General features: G+C 55.3%; 2 protein-coding genes across 6 annotated transcripts in view; one reads left to right on the top strand and one right to left on the bottom strand.

The window, feature by feature from the left end:
* ANP32A (acidic nuclear phosphoprotein 32 family member A) overlaps window positions 1-4227 on the top strand; it is a 19285-nt gene extending 15058 nt beyond the window's left edge. Inside the window, exons 4-7 of one of the 2 annotated variants that reach the window (XM_035335638.1) lie at window positions 1-49; window positions 1549-1646; window positions 2561-2621; window positions 2819-4227. The exon at window positions 1-49 is cut by the window's left edge and continues 174 nt beyond it. In XM_035335638.1, coding sequence (XP_035191529.1) covers window positions 1-49; window positions 1549-1646; window positions 2561-2621; window positions 2819-2880 — 270 coding nt within the window. In that variant the 3' untranslated portion in view covers window positions 2881-4227. Of the gene's footprint in view, window positions 50-235; window positions 1495-1548; window positions 1647-2560; window positions 2622-2818 lie in introns of those variants that run through there. The other variant, XM_035335637.1, reaches the window with a different exon arrangement.
* Window positions 4228-9544: 5317 nt separating this feature from the next.
* Window positions 9545-19570, bottom strand: part of CORO2B (coronin 2B) — a 22047-nt gene continuing 12021 nt past the window's right edge. For 2 of the 4 annotated variants that reach the window (XM_035335977.1, XM_035335979.1), the window contains 10 exons: window positions 14669-14785; window positions 13735-13884; window positions 13322-13486; window positions 13000-13116; window positions 12641-12745; window positions 12447-12543; window positions 11837-11949; window positions 11263-11353; window positions 10970-11137; window positions 10780-10937 (listed from right to left, as the gene is read on the bottom strand). In XM_035335977.1, the coding sequence (XP_035191868.1) occupies window positions 10795-10937; window positions 10970-11137; window positions 11263-11353; window positions 11837-11949; window positions 12447-12543; window positions 12641-12745; window positions 13000-13116; window positions 13322-13486; window positions 13735-13884; window positions 14669-14785 (1266 nt within the window). In that variant the 3' untranslated portion in view covers window positions 10780-10794. Of the gene's footprint in view, window positions 10564-10779; window positions 10938-10969; window positions 11138-11262; window positions 11354-11583; window positions 11611-11746; window positions 11950-12446; window positions 12544-12640; window positions 12746-12999; window positions 13117-13321; window positions 13487-13734; window positions 13885-14668; window positions 14786-19570 lie in introns of those variants that run through there. The other 2 variants (XM_035335978.1, XM_035335980.1) reach the window with 2 other exon arrangements.

The following is a 19570-nucleotide window of genomic DNA, read 5'->3' as shown; positions in this document are numbered from 1 at the left end:
GCAGAGGGCTACGTGGAGGGCCTAGACGACGAGGAGGAGGATGAAGACGGTATGTGCCTTGTGCTGCTCGGTGTGTGTAAGGGCTGACGTGCTGCGTTTGTCTCCAGCTCTGGCTTGTTGGCAGCAGAAGGGCCTTCAGCAGCTCCTTCCCGACTGGCGTAAAGGAGAAATACCTCTCTGTCCTCCGGGGGGACGAGGGGAAAGGAGATGGGCAGGGCTTGAGAGAGCTTCTCAGCCTTATTTCTAGTGAATGACGGGGAGAGAAAGGGTGGTAGGAGAAAGGAACCAGGAGGAGGTAAGATGAGCAGTGAGAGGCTGGAACAGTTAACATCAGGGCACAGGTACAAAAGGGAGAAATGGGTAAGAGAAGGTGAGATGCAAACGCTGCAGTTTTCCGGGAACCATGCGATTAGGGAAGCCACGTGTGGTTGTGTAGACCCTGATGGAGAAGGGCAGAGCGGGCATAGGACTAAGTAGTTGAGTCAAGGAATCGAGTAGAAGAGCCAAGGCTCTTCTATACCCTGCTAGCTATGCTCTAGGAGGGTACAGCTTATCCGTGAAGAGAAAGGGAACTGGTTGGGATAGGGTGGAGGAGAGGGTAAGTGCTGAAGTTTTGTGGCAAGCTCTGTGAAAGGCAGTAATGAACTGTTTAATGACAGGAAAGTGAACTCTGCATCCCACTGCATGTAGGTGCCGTTCTGCCTCCCCGGCAGGCTGCACTCAGAGGCATCAGTGTGCTGGCTGAATGAGCGTCGGGCTGAGTTTGGGGAATTTGCTAGACTCTTCAAACCCAGCTGCGCCGCAGAAGCAGAATAGCTGGACTTGCACTTTTCCCTCGAGTGCTGAATGCGAGCCCTGGTGAAAGGGGCGAGCGCCGCAGCGGTGCCAGGCAGAGGGGTGCTGCCATCCAGCAGCGCAGAAATGCAGCAGGGACGGGTTCTCTTCCTCAGAGCACAAGTCTGAGCCTGTGTTAAATGCATGAAAAAGCTCCAAAACGCCATTCCCGCAGCATGGAAAACGTTCCTGGTTTGTTGCTTGGGCGAGTTGCATTTAAGCACTTTTCCTCTTGCTTGCAAGCTCATGCGGTGGATTGTGTGTGACCCCTTTGTGTTGCATAAAGGCAAGGAGCATCCCCCGGGGAGGGCTCCCAGTCAGCTTGTCAAGTCGTGCCCTGTCTCAGCTGGGAGCAGATGGACACTTGCAGGCGAAGAGCTGCAAGTGTCCCACGGGCTCTAAAATGCACATCGATGGTGGGAGCTGGAGCAGCTGAGGCAGTCCTGAGGCCGCTGTGACTTTCTGCCAGGGTCCCGCAGCAGCTCTGAGCACGGGCACAGCTGCCCCCATCGCCCTGTCACTTGGCTGAAGAGGCACAGGACTTTGTCCGGCCCTGCTGAGCGGCTGGGGAGCTGCTTTAATCCTGCACCGCCTCGAAGCGTTGCTCTCAGTTCTCTCCTCGTGTTGGTAGGAGGTTCTGTGTCAGATGGCAACGTTGGGGGAAAAAAAATAACCTTTAAATGTCTGAGTGGTTGATCTTGTTTGCCTCTGTAGAAGAGGAGTATGACGATGACGCTCAGGTAGTAGAAGACGAAGAAGATGAGGAGGAAGAGGAGGAAGGAGAAGAGGAGGACGTAAGCGGAGAAGAGGAGGTAAGGATTTCATGCAGCTAATAATGGGTGTGGGATGAAGGCTAACTGGGAATAGTTGGGCAAGGAATGGATCAAAGATTGGAGGGTGTTGGTGCAGGATGCACGTGCTTGCTTTTTTAACCTAAGCATCGCAGGGTGGCTTTGAGGCGCGCCTGTCTATGAGCCAGCTGCCATCTAGTGACCGCTGACATGAAATCATCCCGCTGCCTGGGCTGGCGTCAGCGCCGCCAGGAACGTCTGCAGGCCTTGTGTGGGGGCCTCTGGAAGCCCGGATTTACACGCAGAGAGTGGTACCTGAATTACCGACCCTGTGCTCCGAGACCGAGGTTCCTCCCATACCTGTATCTCATGGTTCTTCGGGATGCTTGAATTGATAGCGGAGTCCAGCTGCTGTGCGTGAGCTGGTCGCATTCTGCTGGGACTTCACCCTTAGCAGAACCACTGGGAACGGGGCTAAAATATCTGTTGAAGGCCAGCTGCTCAGAGCCTGGAGCTGCCTGTTCACCTTGCACCTCTCCTTACCCCCAGAACACGTGCCTGCTCCCACTGAGCACTCCGTAGCAATCACCGCGTTTCGCCAAGCTCAGGACGTCGCAACAAAACTCGCAGCTTCGTGGCAGCTGCAGTACGAAGCCATTTGCTCGCCGAGGAGCTGGAGCTAGAAGCGGCTGCTGCAGCTTTCTGCAGTGAAACATGGGCCAGCGTCCAGTTACGCTGCCGCAAAAAACTCCAGCAACTACACTTATATAAGTGTGTGGGAAGTGTCTGCCTTCTTGTTTGCTTTTTGTTTAAGATGCTTCAAGGACTCTTTCTCTCTGTTGTAAAATGCTGTTGGGTATTGCCAAATTGTGAAAGGTTCTGAGCTGAAACCAACTTTTTAAATATATATCTATCTATTTTTTTCTTTAATCCAGGAGGATGAAGAAGGCTATAACGATGGTGAGGTAGATGATGACGAAGACGAAGAAGAGCCCGGTATGGCAGTAATCCATTTTTTCCTAGAGATTAAATATATATATATATGTATACATATATAAAAAGCAGGCTCATGTTTTTATTCCTGCTCCTTTGATAGCAAGCCAGTTGCCAAAGTAGAAGCTTGTTGAACTTGTTCAGCTCCTCAGCAACATGTGGGAGCCCCCGTATAATTCAAGCTGTGTTTTATTTTTCAGATGAAGAACGGGGACAGAAGAGAAAACGAGAACCTGAAGACGAAGGAGATGAAGATGACTAAACTGAATAACCTATTTTGAAAATTTCCTATTGTGATTTGACTGTTTTTACCCTGTATTTCCCCTCCCCACACCCCCAACCTTTTTTTTTCTTTTTTTTTTTTTTTTTTCTGATTGTAATGTTGCTGTGGGAACGAGAGGGAGAAGCAGACTGGGTGGGCAAGGGAATAAAATACTATTTTTACTGCCACTCCTCCTCCTATTCATTTTATTTTATTTTTTTCTTTTTGTCCCTCTCTTAGTCCCTGTAACTGCAATAGTAAGTATAAACCAAGTGGTAATCTGTTTCTTATTATTGGAGTGGATAGTTTGACATCTTTCAAAAAGAAAAGAAAAAAAAAAAGTTGAGATCAGTGGATGATACCCCAAATACACATACTCTGTTCCGAGACAGCTGAATATCCTTGGTTGTTGGGAGTTTCCACCGCTGCCAGTCACTAAATACGTTGTAAGCATTTCTGGGGGATGCTTCAAATCGAGGCAAAGCGTCCCTCCACAGCAACAGGTGTGAGAATGGCATATTGATAAAGTGATTTCTTTGTTGCCTGTCCGTGAATGACTGCCATTTTCAGCCAATGCTTTCCCTGCTTTTGTAGGTACCTTTTCTTTTGCTGTTTGTAAATAGTGACCAAATGTTTTTTTTTTTGTTTTGTTTTTGTTTTGTTTTCTCGTTTTGTTTTGGGGTGTTCCTTTGGATCTGGTTTGTGGGGTGAATTTGCAATCCCCTCCTTCCCCGTGTGTTGTGTTTTTACCTTTCTGTTTGTTTTGTTGCCTTTTTTTTTTTCTTTTTTTTTGGCTAGGGTATAGCCAATACACTGAAAATGGCAGGCATTTAAATATATATATAAATATATATAAAAAGTGTTCCTAATTCCTGAGTTACTAGTGAAATGAATTTGACAATTGTAATAAAAAAATGTTTCAACCCTTTTAAATAAGGTGTGTACTATTTTGGTCTGTAATATATAACACCTAGTCAATTTTAAGTGATGAGAAACTACTTCCACTTGTGCTATATACTTTGAAAATTTTTACAAACCTAAATACAGGAGGCAGTTCAGCATGTAGGGTAGGAGGTTTCTTTTCATACACTCAAGCACGAGATACTAATACAAAATTGTATTTTCTTACCTAGTGGAAGTCAGTAAAATGACTGAAAATACCTAGTGAATGTACAGTTTTACTTTCATATCCCTCTTTAAAATAGCTTTAGAAGTGACTTGTATTTCCTAGTCAATATTTCATCTGTATAAATACATTTGCAACATTTTTTTTTTTCCCAGAAGAGCCAAACTTTGAGTTTTATGTCTGTTTGTCATTGATGAATTTCAATAAATCTTTTTATACAATTTTTTCTGTGGCTTATTTGAGTAAAATGGGCCACGGGGAATGAATCGCATAGCTTTTAAAGGAGCCATTCAGTAAGTCATCCTGGTGAATTCCCCAATATTTTTAGTAGCTTGATCATATGTTTTGCTCTGCAAAACTACCCTCAGCCACGGTTGGGTGGAACCAAGGGAGAGGTTACGACTTTAATGTAAATAACAGCGTGCCATTTTTCTTTCAGAATGAGCTTTTTTTTTCCTGCGTTACCACCATGAATATTACACTTGGCGTGTTCGTTTCTGCTGCCTGTTTAATCCTGTCCCTCTTTACCCAGGCCCAGAAGAAAAACCTTGATTTCGAGCGAGATCCCACGGTTCCTGCGAGCCCCGGGGCGCTGTGGCTGGGACCTGGGCTACGTCACCCGCCACCATCCGGGGCAGTTTCTGCCAGGTCTCGGCTAAGTCTGTGCATTTTCCTCTCGTCGATGAGCGGTGTGTTAGGGGTGAGGGGTGTTGTGGGCGTTAAAGTCCTGCCGACGTGCCGTGCCGGAGAGCGAGATGCTGCAGAAGGTCGCCTGCTGCTCCTCCGTCCTTGCATCGCTTTGCAAAGATTTGTCTTTTTGTAGGTGTGCTGCTGGTTTGTGGGTTGGTTTGATTTTTTAATTCTTTTTATTTATTTTATTGTTAATTTTTTTTTGAGAACCAGGCAAACGGGGTCTGCTGCTGTGAAACCGAGCCCTGAAACGGGCAGGGCAAGGTCACAAATAGCAGCACAGAGGCAAGCCCAGGAGCAACAAAGCCACGACCCAAAAAGAGCCCCTGGGTCATGCTAAACCAGCTTAGACTCAAAGGCTTCAGTTCGGCTTTATTGTGGGAAACTCGACTTCTAAGTATTTTTTGGAAGATGTGTGCTTTCACTCGAGCTGATCAAAGGCTGCAGCAGCTGGCCCTGACCTTTCCTGCAGCACGAGCCGGAGACGTGGAACTGAGCGCCCCAGGTCCGTGCCCCCCCTCCGCATGCCGAAGGTGCAGCTTCACGAGGTGATGCTGAAGGGTCATCTGGTTTAGCCCGTGTCACCCCTGGGCTCCAGCAAACCCCCCACTGGCTTATCTTGGAAGCATTCAGAAACCCTCAAGCTCTTCATTTCTGTAAGCAGCGAATGGCCCAGGTGTCATAAGTGACACTTCTTCGTGCTGCTAATTGTCTCAGAGCTTGCTTTGGAATTAATTAGGTTTCAAAGAGCACTGCAGCAGTAAGCCCCTTGCTGCCCAGGGCAGGAATTTGATGTGTTCCCACCGCAGCAGGTCCCTGTTCCCTGTTCAGCCCTGCCCAAACCCACCCCCATCCTCTGGGGACCTCGGAGGGGAGGCCGGGAGCTGGAGGCCAGCAGGGCTGGGTGCCGGCAGGGGCAGCTCTCAGGCTTCATGGAAAACAAAAAGGAGGTTTGCCCAACGTGGATAACTTCACGTTTTTTTTTCTTGAAGTACCCAATTGTCACGCTTCAGCCTCAGGGGCTCGTTTCCCCGAGTGCCGTGTGTGTGTGTGAATGCCGGATAAAGATATTTACCAACTTGCAGCCTCCCCTTGGAAAGCAAACAAACAAAAACCCACAAACCCCGGGATTTTATAACAGTTCAGCGGGAAGGCCCGCGTAGAAATAGTCAGGAATGAATAAGGGGAGGGCTGAGCTCGTTCACGTGCCTGTTTCTGTGTCACGGAGCTCTCCCTGCTGTCAGTTTGCCTGCCAAGCAGGCTGTCACCGCGGAGCCCTCATCCTGCGGCAGCCCTGGGGGACAAGGACCACGGAGCACAGCGCCTGGGATTTTCCAGGTGCCCAAAATACTCATTTTTGCAGCCATGCGTACGTGTAACGTGAGTCTTGCTTTACCTGGAGCACGTTAGGGGCTGTGGGAAGCCTTAAGGCAACGTGGAGCCCGCCCTTGGCTCCTGTTCCAGTCTCAAGAGTTTGCTTCTGGGGTGTTTGACTTTGTCCTGAACCTGCTCTAAAGCTCAGACTGCCTAAAACCTGCTGCGGGGGCTGCGGAGGTGACCCTTCTTTTCAGATTTAGCTTTCCTAAATACACGTTTTGCATTCATGGGCGAAGTCGCCGCTCGCCCAGCCAGCAATCAGCGGACCAAGGGCTCTGCCCCTGCTCTCCCAGCCGCGGATTGATGCTCTGCTCAGCGCGAGGCATTTCTGCCCCGTTCCCCGGGGCCGTGCGGAGCCTGCGAGGATGCACGGCAGGCGGGGAGGGGATGCTCGGGGAGATGCTGCTCTGGCTCACGCTGGTTATGCGCCCCGCTGACCGGTGGGGACTGCGATCCCTGCGCTGCCTTAATGCCACAACGGCTGGTGGTTTGCGTTTCTGGTCGAGGACAGCTTCTCCTTGCTTGATTTGATAACGATGCTTGTACCTGAGCTACTTGCAGAGTTTAAGGCAAGAGCACAGGCCTGCGGTGAAGGTCGGGAAGGGTCCCCAAGGCCACAGAGCTGCCAGCGTTACCCAGCTGGGTGGGAGGAATGGCTGCAGGTGCCGGACTCTGCTGCAGCCCCTGCCCCCAGGAGTTTAAGTATTTTTTCCTTCATCCTTAGGACCTTGTGGCAGCGAGGGAAGGGTTCATCCCATTGCCCACGGTAGGGCTGCTTGTCCACATTTAGCATTCCAGATCGCTTTGAATGGAAACCTGGATACACACGTAGGTACATCCGGTGTTTTGTAGCCAGATGTGACATGACAATCCTTGCTGAAAGTGGATCCCTGAAGCAGTGAGTCCATGGTCCCTCCCTGCGCTGTGATGTAGGGTAGGAAGCACTAAACCCCCTCCCCTGGCTCTCTGCAGGGCGGCGCCTGCTCTGACCAAGCACCTCTTAGGGTTGCCTTTAAAGATGTCTTACGTCTCAGAATGAATCATCCCGTGCTGAAATTTAGAAGTCTCATGACTGCAGGCTTCACGGAGGGAAGAATTTCAGCCCTGGGAAGGAGACGCCGAGGGTTTCCAGTCCACAACACGAAGGGAAGAAATGTCCTGCAGGTAACTTAAAATCTGAGACTTCAGCCGAGCACCTCAACCCAAACATCCTCCCTTGTGAGAAAACCCCTGCCTTTTCTTCAGACGCCTTCCTGGGGCACCTTTGCTAGAACTGCTGATTCACTCTGGTATTTTCCAGCTGTGCAGGGCAATAGCGCAGGGGATGGATGGGGTGTTGCCATGCTGAGCCCTTGGGGTGTTTGAAAGCCTCCTTCCAGGAAAGGATGGGAAAAGGGCATTCTGGAGATCTCCCTTTGGGACAAAATTTTAAAAACACAATCTTTTTACTGTGAGAAAGACGAGGACCCAAAGGAGGCTCCCCAAGGACACAGCGGAGCTGCTGAACCCAGCAGGGCCAGGCTGTGCCAGCACGGAGCATCCTCAGCAAGGTGATGGGAAACTCCATTTAATAATAATAATAATAAAAAAGCAACAACATCAATCAAACAAAAAACCACAGTGGCTTCTTCTCTAAATTTGCTTCATTTTTAGCTTTCAAAAAGCAGATTTCATATTGTCAATAAATTAACGGGGGTTAATCACCAGAGATCCCTCCTGGCAGGCGCTCGGAAGATGCTGGGAGCCAGTGGTGCTGAGGACGGGCAGCACCAGGAGGCCAAGCTCAAAGTGTTCGCCTCGAACAGAGCCAAACCTGCGGGAAGCTGAAAGTAGGTCAGGGCGGTAAGGCTGAGCACGGAGGGATGGCGTTAACGGGGAGGGGGAAAGCGGAGCAGGAGGGAACCCGTCCCACGGCTGAATGGGTAAGGGGCTTTGTCTTAAGAGGGATGGAAAAGAAAAGCCAGGAGGGAACAGGCTCGTGGGTCTCACCAAAACCCTGGCAAAATGCTGCCAATGACCCAAAAGCATCGAAGCCCCCGCAGCAGTACAGGCTCACCCCGAGCAGTGGCCGGGGCTCGGGGCAGTGTTGGAGCCGGTCCCGTGGTCCCCAGCACACCCCGAGTGGCCCCGAATTCCCCCAACGGGGTGATTTGTCGGGTCTTTACGGCGAGCCACAAGGTTGCAGGGGCGCAGGGAATTCAGCGCTAAAATTGGCTGCATCGAGTGCCCCAAAACGGGCCTGCCGGCTTTAAATAGCGCCCAGATGGCGCGAGGGGAAGCGGCAGGAAAAAAATCCCGAGCTGTTCCCCAGAGAGCTGGGGAGAAAAGCCGCAAGAGCAGCCATACCTGGCCGGGTTTCACCCTAAAACCCCCAGCACAGTGGCTCCTTTTGGAGGATTCGGCAAAGCCCGAGCACAGCGGGGACATTTCGGGAGCCCCTTCTGCAAACGTCCCTGCTGCAGGCACCCAGGGGTGCGCAGACACCGGGGCTGCTGGCAGGGCTTTGGTGGAGCCGAGAGGACGAGCTGGGGATCAGGGGATGGGGACGGGCACCAGTATCCCCCTCACCTGCAGCACAAGCTCCCCGAGTTGTGCTGATGCTCGCAGGTATGCTAACGGCCTCATTAATCACCACCGCCCGCAGCTGTAATTGGGCTCGCTTTGTGTGGATTCCAGGAGCTTCGGAGGCGCGTTCGCTCTTCCCTTATGAAGGATAATTTAGTGAAATCAGTCCCAGCACACCGCCTCTGAATAAGGCCACGGCCATAAATAACCCCAAGCAGGACCAGGACATCGCTGCTCTGGACGTGTGGCTGAGCTCCGGGAGCAGGAGGGGTTTTTGGAGGTAAGGAAGCAGCCGAGGCTTTAATAATCCTCAAATAGAGTTAATTCCTTAGGGACGCGCCTCCTTCTAAATATGAGGAGTGAGAAAAGCAGGATACTCCATTCCTGTCACCAAATTATAACACATTATAACACCCTGGGAAAAAATAAATAAATAAAAATTAGAATAGAATAGAATAGAATAGAATAGAATAGAATAGAATAATAATAATAATAAATAAAACTCTCTTTCCAACCAAGCATTTTTACCACTGAGACTGCCGGGGTTGGTACAAGGCCAGGGGAAGGGGTACACGGTGAAACACGGCCCCGGTGCCCTCTTGCTCGCACTTGCCGGCTGCACGCCTTGCACCACGGAGCCCAGGGCCCCTGTCCCGAGCATTTGGCCTGCAAATCCTGGCATCCTTGGCTGCTTCCCCATCCAGCAAAGTGCCCCCATCTCACCACATCGAGCCATGCCACCGGACACATCACCCAATCCCCCAAGCAACGCCCCAGCGCTGGGGAAGAGCTGCGGTGCCGGCAGAGAACAGCCCCGTGCACACCCCAAAATGCCCTTTGGGGCCCTCCAGGGTGCCCAGGGCTTTTGGTTGGTTTTATGCCGAAGAAAGAAAGGACAAGCAAGGGTTTGGTATCTTGAAAACCTTTTATTTTGTCACTATTCCGTAGTAGCATAAATAACAGGCAATGACAGCACATGGAACGTAGAGACAGGGAAGCGTCGGGGACGGGGCACAAGGAGATGAACAGGGAGGAGAAACCGGCGCGCTGGCAGTGCTAGGCAGCTCAGCAACTGGACACAGTGAAAAGAGAGAGAGAGAAAAACGAGCAGTATTTGGTTCTTTCCCTGTGCTAGAGGCCTAGCTCACAACCACTGTGACTGCACACATGTGCTGCACCCGTCCAGCCCCTCCCCGGGGCGCTTGGCACGCGTCCCGGGGGAAAGGAGGCGGTTAAGTCCCGCTTTGCAGAGGGCTGAGGAGCAAAAAATCCCTCTCTGTCTAGGAAACCCAGCCTCTTTTTATTTTTATTTTCTCTCTTTTTTTTTTTTTTTTCCTTTTTTAATTTTTATTGGTTTCAGAGGCGAGGTCTGCGTGCAGCCGGGCGGGGGCCCTGCCCGCCCTGCGCCAGCCCCGCGGACCCGATCCCAGCCCCGTAGCGATGGGCATCGCTGTCACACCTTGCATAGGAGAAAATCAATAGCGAGGCACCCCGGGGTGCTTTCCTAGGGACCCTCGCGCCCGGCCCCGACGGAGAAGACGCTGCTCGCCTACCGACTCCGAGGAGCGAGGGGGTGCAAGCACTGCCCGGCTCCCCTTCATGCGGTGGCTGTCGCTTAGGGCGCGGAGGCCGTTTTTAGTGCTAGACGAGGCTATGAGGACGTTTTTTCCAGTTAGCATCTGGGCTCTTGGCAGGTCACTCGGCTTCTGGCTCATACGCTGTGTAAGTGGATACAATAAAATTAAAGAGCGAGTATAAACAAAGAAAGTTTATTTATAAAACGTCCCTGGAAGTTAATTATTCTTCGGGCTGTTGCGTAAGTTTTTCAGCTCCAGCTGTAGCTGCCGGATCCGTATGTCTTTCTGCGAGAGCTCGTCCTTCAGCCGCCGGATCTCGTCCTGCTGCCGGAAGAACATCCGAAGGAGCTGGAAGGAGAAAGGGGGGCAAGGAGCTGGAGGGACGGATCCGGCTCCGTGCCCCCGCGGCTTTTCCAAGGCGCCGCAGCGCTGCAGAGGAATTTTCCCCTCCCAGCTCGGCGACAGCCGGCGCACGAGGTTTGCAGGCAGGAGAAGAGCAGAGCCCTCCGGGGATGCGCCCAGCCACGCTCCCCCAGCTCCTCCCGGTGTTTTTCCAGGGGAGGATTTCAGGCAAAGCTTTCAGGAGCGGTAACGCCGCTCCGCCGGGGTGCTCTGCAGGTAAAGTGGGCTGCCCCGAGCTGCAATGGGGGCAAAATGCTGCAAATGGGGGTAAAAAGGGGGGACACCTCGTTCCCCGAACCCAACTGCCCCTGAGGCTGTGCCTGGGGCTGCTCCTGGGGCGCAGCGCCGGGGCTGGATGCGGCCGCGCGGCGCTGCCCTACCTCGTTCTCGGTGCGCGGCGGCACGTTCTCCAGCAGGTCGATGCCGTTCACCACGACGCCCTTCTTCTCTCTCGCCGGCGCCTTAAAGACGATTTTGGACGTCTTCTTGTAGCCCTCCTTCAGCGACATCAGGATGGGATCTGGGGGGCAGAGCGGGGGTGAGCGGGGGCCGCTTTGGGGGCTTTTCCCCAAACCAGGATGAACGCCCACGACCCCCCCGACGCAGACAGACCCACGGACACCCCCAGCACCATCGTGGTTTTACCTCTGTTCACCCCGCTCAGCCACTCGTCCGGCGTCAGGGCTGGCTCCGTGCCCGGGGTCATGGGGTAGATGTCCTCTTGGTACGTCTCCGACTACAGACACGGGGAAATAAAAGCAGCGACCTCCATAAAGCTGCTCCCAAACCCATCCAAAGCACTCTGAGCAGCGGCTCCCTCCCCCGGCGTGCAGGCACGCAGCCGCACAGGCTGGTTACGAATAACGAGCTGGCGTTTACCCCATTAAGTCAAATCAGAAATAAAGCATCCGCGTGATGCCCATGGAGCTCATGCTCTGCAAAATAAATGATAGGAGGGCTGCACGGGGCTACACGGGACCTTCAAGGCCTTGGTCCCAAGCACCGCACCGTGGGGTTCACAGGGGGTGTTTGGTCTACGGGCAGAAACATCAGGGGTTGCCCATCTGGCTGGGAACTGAAGCTGCAAGGCAGGGAGAGGCAGCAGGGGGTCTCCAGCAGGCAGCCACGGGGTGAAGCCAGGCCAGATTTGGGCACCCAGGGGTGCTGCTCGGCCCCAGCCGTGTCCTCCCCCCGACCTGCAGGCTCCCCGGGGACTCACCCTTCTTGGCACGATCATGGAGATGGGCTCGATGAGCCCCTTGAGGGTGACGAGCTTGTAGAAGCGGAAGACCTCACAGGCCGACACGTCCAGCCCATGCTTTGGCATCACCCCTGCGGACGAGGCGTGGAAAATGACCCCCCCCCGGGCAATAACCCCCCCACATGCTGCAAACGCTGGGACCCGACCAGCTCCACGGCGTGCAGGACCCCAAAAGCCACGGTTCTTCATCACAAGACCCAAACCCTCACCGAAGGCATCCTGGGGTGCAGGCAGGGCCACACCGGGGGCATTTGCAGGGGCAGAGGGAATGGGACGAGCAGCTTTTAGAGAGGAAAAACCCCAGGAATCGGCGGCCGGGGTCCCTCGCTGCAGCCGTGTGACAGCACGCAGGGGGAGTCACCGGGCACACTGCTGGCAGGGACCACGGCTCGGCACGGCTCGGGAAGGCCAGCACAGAAATGTGACATTTCTGCAGCCCTGCGGCAGCCACAGCACCGGCTGATGGCAGAACACGTTTACCTGCACCGTTTAATTAGGCACTTTCTGCCATCCACCTTTTGCACGTCAAGGTTCAGCAGCGCAGGGCGGGCGGCGCGGCGGTCCTTACCCAGTCCTTTCTGCGGGGCCGGGGAGCGAAACTCCATGAGATAGCTCAGGTAGGGCTTCTCCGAGCCGATCTCGTAGTACCGAATGTTGCCGTCACCCTGGAGCGAGCGCGGGAGGAGGGCAGGTTTAGGGCTTTGTTGGGTACGGGGCTGGACAAAGACCCCCGATAACAGCCCCCGGCCCCGCCGAGCGCACCTTGCCAGCCAGGTACAGCATGTGGGTGTCCGCGTCGTAGAAAGGGAAGAGCAGCCCCGACAGCCCGTCGATCTCCTCCTCGATGAGGGGCATGGACAGATCCTCCTGAGCAAGGGGAAAATCGCAATTAATAGCCTGGTAATTAAGGTGTCCGGGGACAAACCCACCGCCTTGCCCCGCGGCACCATGGCAGGAGATGTCCCGGTCCCCAGCCTGGGGGTCCCCAGTGAGGTTTTGTCATGGATGGGACCCTCCCGGCCCCCCAGTATGGGATTTTTGGGGTCGGGGCTCCCCATTGTGGGCTGAAGGCAGCCCAAAGGGCTGGAGGATGCGGGGCTGGGATGGGGCCTGGCCCTTACCTGGTCCCACAGGGCGATCTGCCGCGTGTTCCAGCGCGAGACCCCCGTGGTGAGCAGCCGCTTCGTGCTGCCCAGGAAGACCACGCGGTTGACGCGGTGGTTCTTGCAGCTGGCTTCCTGCAGGACAGGACAGGACAGGTGTCAGACATCCCCGAGAAACCACCGCCTTCCCCAAAACAACCCATTTTCTCCCCCCGGATTTCCTTCGCATCACACCACGTCGCGCTGCGAGTACCAGCGGCGCCCCGCGGACGTCGCTACGTGTCCCGGTGGGATTCCTCCCCGTGCCCCCATCCCCAAACCCTCCCCGGGGACCCCGCACCTGCAGCACCCTGCCGGAGCGCGGCTCCACCACCCGCAGCTTCTTGTCCTTGCAGCTGGTGGCCAGCAGGCTGCCGTCCGTGTTGAAGGACATGCAGAGGATGACGTCCGTGTGGCAGTCGATCATCTTGACGGGCTCCCCGATGTCCAGGTTCCAGATGAGGACCTGCATTTTGGCCATCCCAAGGTCGATTTCGGAGCTGAAACCCCTCGCTCAGCCCCTCCGGAGCTCCTCGCCCACCCTTCTGGGGCCGCTGCTTGTGCCAAACCCACCCAGCCCCTGCCAGCGGGTGCCAGGCACTGCGCACACGGGCACTTGGCCATCACCGGGCGAGGGGATTTCGGGCACCGGGGTCCTGCCCTGGTGCATGCGGGTGCTCCCCACTGGTGCCACGGTGCAGGGCTGGGGCTCACCTTATAGTCGTAGCCCGCGCTGAAGAGGATGTTGTTGGTGGTGGGGTGCCACTCGACCAGGCCGACGCGCCGGCTGTGCCCGTACAGCTCCAGGACGGCCTCTGTCATGTTCCTCTTCAGGCCGCCCTCGGGGATCTCCCATATCCGCACCTGCGGGACGGGGCGCGTGCCAGGGGGGCTTTGGGGACATCCCCCAGGACCCCGTCCCCCACCCGGAGGGGCTCTGGGCTGCTCCTCACGGGCAGCTGGCGCCACGGGGTTAAAACTAACCCCAAACGCCTCAGCGCAGGAAGCTTTTGCTGGACAACAGGAGGCAAGGTGCTGGGGCAAAATAAGGCTTATTCAGCATCTCCGCGATTAAGCAGCTCCAGAGAATTTCAGCAGCTTGACAGCGTGCCCACCACAGCACCCCAGGCGTGGGGTGGCTTCGGGAGCAGCGAGCCCGTGGGGACCGTCCCCTCCAGCACATCCCCATCAGGGGAACGCCCCGCCACGGGACAGCTCCGGGGACAATTAATTGGATTTCCCAGGTTTAACGAAGCAGCGGCGATGGCTCAGGAAGCCCTCCCCAGCACCATCCCTCCCGGCACCTCCTCTTCCCTCACAGCTGAGTGTAGAAGATGTAATCTAAGGTGGGAGACAGCTCTCCGTGATTCACGGCCACGCTCGGAATTTATTTTTCCCCCACTCAAAATCTTCCTCGACAGGCTCCGGGCTAATAAAACACCGCCGACACACCGAGCTGAAGGGGAGGATGAGGCACGAGGAGAGGTCTCGTGCGCTGCAGCGCTCGGAGCAGATTTGCGAGCTGTCGGAACGGGGTCACCCCGAGCTGAGCACAACAGGCTTGGGGCTGTCCCCCTTGCACGAGGCTTTTCCATCCCTTTCCATCCATCGGCGGGACGACGCGCCAGCCCCAGACGTCCCCACTCACCGAGGTGTCCTCGGAGCACGAGGCGATGATGTTCTCGATGAAGGGGTTCCACTTGATGTCGAGCACATTGCCCTGGTGACCGCACACTTTGGGGTAGTTTGGCTCGATCCGGCCTGTCTGTAATTAAAACCAAAATATATGGAATTTAGCGACAAAGGTGAGCTTTTTAAGGCTGGAGCCGTTAGGAGAGCAGGCTCCGTAGTTCTCCCCGGGATGGTTTTTCCCCAGTGTGGCTCAGCTGAACCCCGCAGGAGAAGAGGTTTTTGCAAACAGGGCTGCTCCACCTGAGCCCCCACGTGTCTGCAGGGGGAGACACAACTGAGAGGGTATTTTAGTAAGAAATCTCTGTATGAGCACCCAGAAACACAGGAAAAAAGGGCTGGAAGAGACTGGAGAGGCACCGAACCCATCCCTGGGAGGATCAGCCACTAGGTGAGTTAGGCATCAGTGGGTACTTTCCTCCTGAACTTCGCCAGCAATGTTGAACAAGGCTAAATGCACTCCACTAACAAATCCCCCGTGACTCTGGGACCACGAACACTCTTGCTTAATGATGCTAATGATGCACCAGGTCATTTTAGGCGATCCTTTCACCCTGGCAAGACCTTTAGGATAGTCCAGCCTCGTCGGCTGGGCGAGGGCAGCAGCAGAGGGCACACGGCGCAGCCCGGTGCTCAGCATCCTGCTGTACCAGCACAAGAGCTCCTCGTGCCGCAGCCCCCACAGCCCCCACCCCAATTTCCTTTCTCTGGTCCTTTCTGCACCCCTGGGTACCCACCAGGAGGGGGTGGCAAGCTTCGGAGCGCGCAGACAAAGTAGGTCAGCGCGGTGCAGCCGCTGAATATTTCATAGCCCTTCCAGCTCTGCCCTTTCGGGGTATCGAGCTCCTGGCTTCATTTAACACAAGCGAAGCAACGCGGGGAGGACACCGAGCTGCATTTTACGCATCCACAGCCAAGGGCAAGGGCCAGGAGCGCTCTGCGCAGCCGGATCGGGCCCAGCAGCTCGCCCTTGCACCTTGCTTTTTGCTGCCGGGAGGATTTGTTTGAATTAATTTGCTCCCAGGGAGACGCAGTTTGCTAATTGCACGGTGAAGCGGGGCCGGTCGCAGATCCCGGAGCCTGCTTTCCATCAAGCGGTGATGCCGCTTTTGGACGGCTCACTTGTAGCATGACAGTGCAGAAAAGCACCACGCGAGGCACTGGGAAACCCAAGGAAAAATGGCCCGCGTCCAGCAGGCGCTTCCCCAAATGCCCCCAGAGCAAAACCCAGCCCCGCAGCTTCCCTTGGCACGCACAGAAATGAGCATTTCAGCTGGACGTGCAAAGCTAACCCGAGAAGAGGAGCAGCAGGCTCTTCTTCTCTGAGGTCTGCAGTTTTTGTCTAGGATCCATCCTGCCAAATGCCGGTGGCCGCGCACTCAGGGATGCCGCTGCTGCCGTGCCCGGGGAAATCTCACCCCCTGGGGGCTGCTTGCCTCGTAAATTGGGGTTATTTGTACCGCAAGGAGCCAGTTCTTGCTCAGATTGATGGAGCGGCTGTAAGTCATCCCTCGGACACCGCCTGGGTGTGAGAGGAGAACCGGCCTGGCCTTACGGCACCGAGGATGCGGTTGGGTGGGCAGCTCAATTATTGGGGAAAAGGGAAAAATCAGGTGCCTGCTGCTGTTCCCTTCGGTGTGAACACATCGACACGTTCTCCGTGCCCATGGCAGGGCCACCACGCTGCTGCCCCCGGTCCCTTCCCGACAGCCTCCGATGCCAGGCTGGGTTAGGGTGGCCCCGTGACGAGCACCTAAGGACGCGCCGCATCCTCCTCCCGGTGCTGAAAGCATCACTTGGGAGTGCTCCGAGCACCGAAATGTTTGTAATTCTGCCCGTCTGCCACAGCACCACGGTGAGAGCTGCAGAGCCCCTGGGTCAGCCCCGTAACCATGGTCTTCATGTTTTCCCATGGAAAATAATAGTAACAGTAATAACAGCAATAATAATAATAACCAAATTAAATAAAATAAGTATTAAATAAAGTCATAAAAATACAATAACAATAAAATATAGTAAAATATAATAGTAAAATATAATAGTAAAATATAATAATAAAATATAATAATAAAACATAATAATAATAATAGTATAAAAAAATAAAGTTCTGCACAGCCAGGGAGGAGCTGGGGAGCGCTCAGTCCTGCGCCCCCAGCCCTGCAGCTGGTGCGCTCAGGGCCTCATCCTGCACACGAGCATCACCTGGAGCAAGGCCCAGCATAGTCTAGCTGCAGGGATGGAGCTGAGAGGCCAGCGTGCCAGGCTGGGAAGGGAAACGCTGAGGTGAACCCCTGGAAGCGGAGGGGAATGCAGCAGCCACCTCGCCGTGTTACTGCTGAGCTCGGCCGCCTGGTCGCAGCCAGCATCCCCCTCCCTCCTGCCACCTCCCGGGAATTAATGGGATGCCAGCACGGCTTTACGGGCTATTATATGAAGCGTGACAGCAGCCATCACCTACCCGAACAGCGCAGATTATCCGGCTTTCCCCCCATTTTCCCATTCGCATTAGCACGTCACTAGCTCCCTGTCTAGAGCAGGGATGCGCGCAGCAGCTGCCGAATTCCGGGAGGACAGACCTTTTAGCTGCACGGGTTAATGTGCAATCACTTTAATTCTGGGCAACCAGCTGAGTAATTTTCTTTGCGAGGCAGATTTGATGTTTTTTTTGTCAAAACTCATTAGGCTTTCAGGAGGGCAAAGCGGGGTTTGGTTACTGGTAGTAGTTCCTGCCCAAGGAGCCAGGAGTTCTGATTAAAACGAGGCAAACACAGCCCGGGGCAGCGGTGGGCTTGTTCCCATGCCCAGGTTCACCTCCGAGAGGAGAAGGAGCCTCAGGCTGAGTGGAAGCAGTGAGAAAAGTGGCAAAAAGGAAAGAAAAAATAAATAAAATGTTTAAAAAAGCAGCGGTTCAGCTCACAGCTTCCCAGGCTGCCGTTCCCGGAGGCACCTTGGCAGCAGAGGGGTGAGCTGCAGGGAATCCTAATCCCATACCAAGGCCAGGTCCCTGCCTCGGGCTGCCCGAAGCTCCGTGACCCAAATACCAGCTCCTTAGAGGGACAGACGGGCTTTGCCCCCGGGCTCCGGCAGCTCCGGCGTTTTCAGGGCAGGGGCTGGAAGGAGCTGGATGCTTCCTGCAACCGCAGCCACCCAGGGCCTGCCCTCGCACGGCCGCTGAGGGCTCCGGATGGAGAAGGGCTTTGTACTGTGCCTGCGGGGAGAAGGGGAAATAAAGGGCAGGGAATTGTGCAGGTGGCTTCATTCGGTCACCTTGCTAAGGAAGCTTCCCCCGGGAACGGCTCAGATGCACCAGCAGCATGCAGAGCCCCAGGATGGGCAGGCACACGGCTCCGGGGCAGTGACCATCACCACTGGGATGGGAAAAGCCTTTCTCCTCCTTCAGGCTTTCCTTACAAGCCCTGTGAATTGTCCAGGCCCTGCTGGGAGCGATTCCGATGCCCGAGTCCATCCCAGCAGAGCCCCAGGGGCCCTTCCAGGTCCTTCTCCTCCTCGCCTCCCCCTGCAGCTCCCCGACCTCCTGCTGGTTTTGCAGGGATCAGGGGAGCTCTGCCCAAGCTGCCCGGGATTTGCAGGGTTTCCTCGGAAATCCTTGAGTACACACAGGTCTCTAGTGGCCGAGATTAAGGGTAAATACATTTGTGGCTGTCTCCTTTAAAGCAGGTCTCTCTCTTCCTCGAGAACCAAAAGAGGAGAAAATCACACCGATTTCGCTGGCCCAGGGGAGGCCCCCACTGATTTGGGCACACACAGAGGTCACCGCAGGTGACTCGGTTTCCATTAGGAGCCAATTCTGACTGAACCAGCACAGGCAGGAGAGAAATTGGACAAATCCTTGGCAGGGACCCAAAAAAGCCGTCGCAAGCCATGCAATGCCAGCTCCAGACCCGGGGGTTCGGAGAGCTGCAGGCACAGCCAGGCACCGTGTCTGCACGGGGAGTTGTTTGAGCAAAGAATGGGCAAGATCCTGGGCAGCTGGGCCAGGGGAGGCAGTGCACTGAGAGACGGCAATATATATATATATTTTGGGGGAAAAACCCAAAGGAAATTCCCACGTGCAGATAGAAGGAGATGTTCCTGCCCAACAAGTGAACAAAGAGATGCCCCAAGCCTCTCCCTGCCTCCCTTCTGCTGGGAAGCACGTGGCCAGAGCCAGCCTCGGAGGAGGAGGAGGTCGCACTGAGAACATGCACGCCGCCACCTCCCATCGCGCCTGGCAGGTGCACAGCCGGAGAGCAGCACTGGTGCCATAGCATAGAGGGGTGAGAGAGCCTCCTGCAGCCTCCTCCACCTTCTTCCAGCATCCACCAGCATCCACCAGCCTCCACCACCCTCCTCCATCCTCCACCAGTCTCCACCAGCCTTCACTATCGTCCACCAGCCCCCTCCAGCCTCCTCCAGCCTCCTCCAGCCTCCTCCAGCCTCCTCCAGCATCCTCCAGCCTCCTCCATCCTCCTCCAGCCTCCTCCAGCCTCCTCCAGCCTCCACCAGCCTCCACCAGCCTCCACCAGCATCCACCAGCCTCCACCAGCCTCCACCAGCCTCCACCAGCCTCCACCAGCCTCCGCCAGCCTCCGCCAGCCTCCGCCAGCCTCCACCAGCCTCCGCCAGCCTCCGCCAGCCTCCTCCAGCCTCCACCAGCATCCACCAGCATCCACCAGCATCCTCCAGCCTCCACCAGCATCCTCCAGCCTCCACCAGCATCCACCAGCATCCACCAGCCTCCACCAGCATCCACCAGCCTTCTCCAGCCTCCTCCAGCCTCCTCCAGCATCCACCAGCCTCCTCCAGCATCCTCCAGCCTCCATCAGCCTCCACCAGCCTCCTCCAGCATCCTCCAGCCTCC

This window comes from Oxyura jamaicensis, chromosome 10 (assembly GCF_011077185.1).
Source record: "Oxyura jamaicensis isolate SHBP4307 breed ruddy duck chromosome 10, BPBGC_Ojam_1.0, whole genome shotgun sequence".
Classification (NCBI taxonomy): domain Eukaryota; kingdom Metazoa; phylum Chordata; class Aves; order Anseriformes; family Anatidae; genus Oxyura; species Oxyura jamaicensis.
Note: the sequence above shows the minus strand (reverse complement) of the source record. Positions and strands in the feature narration are given on the sequence as shown.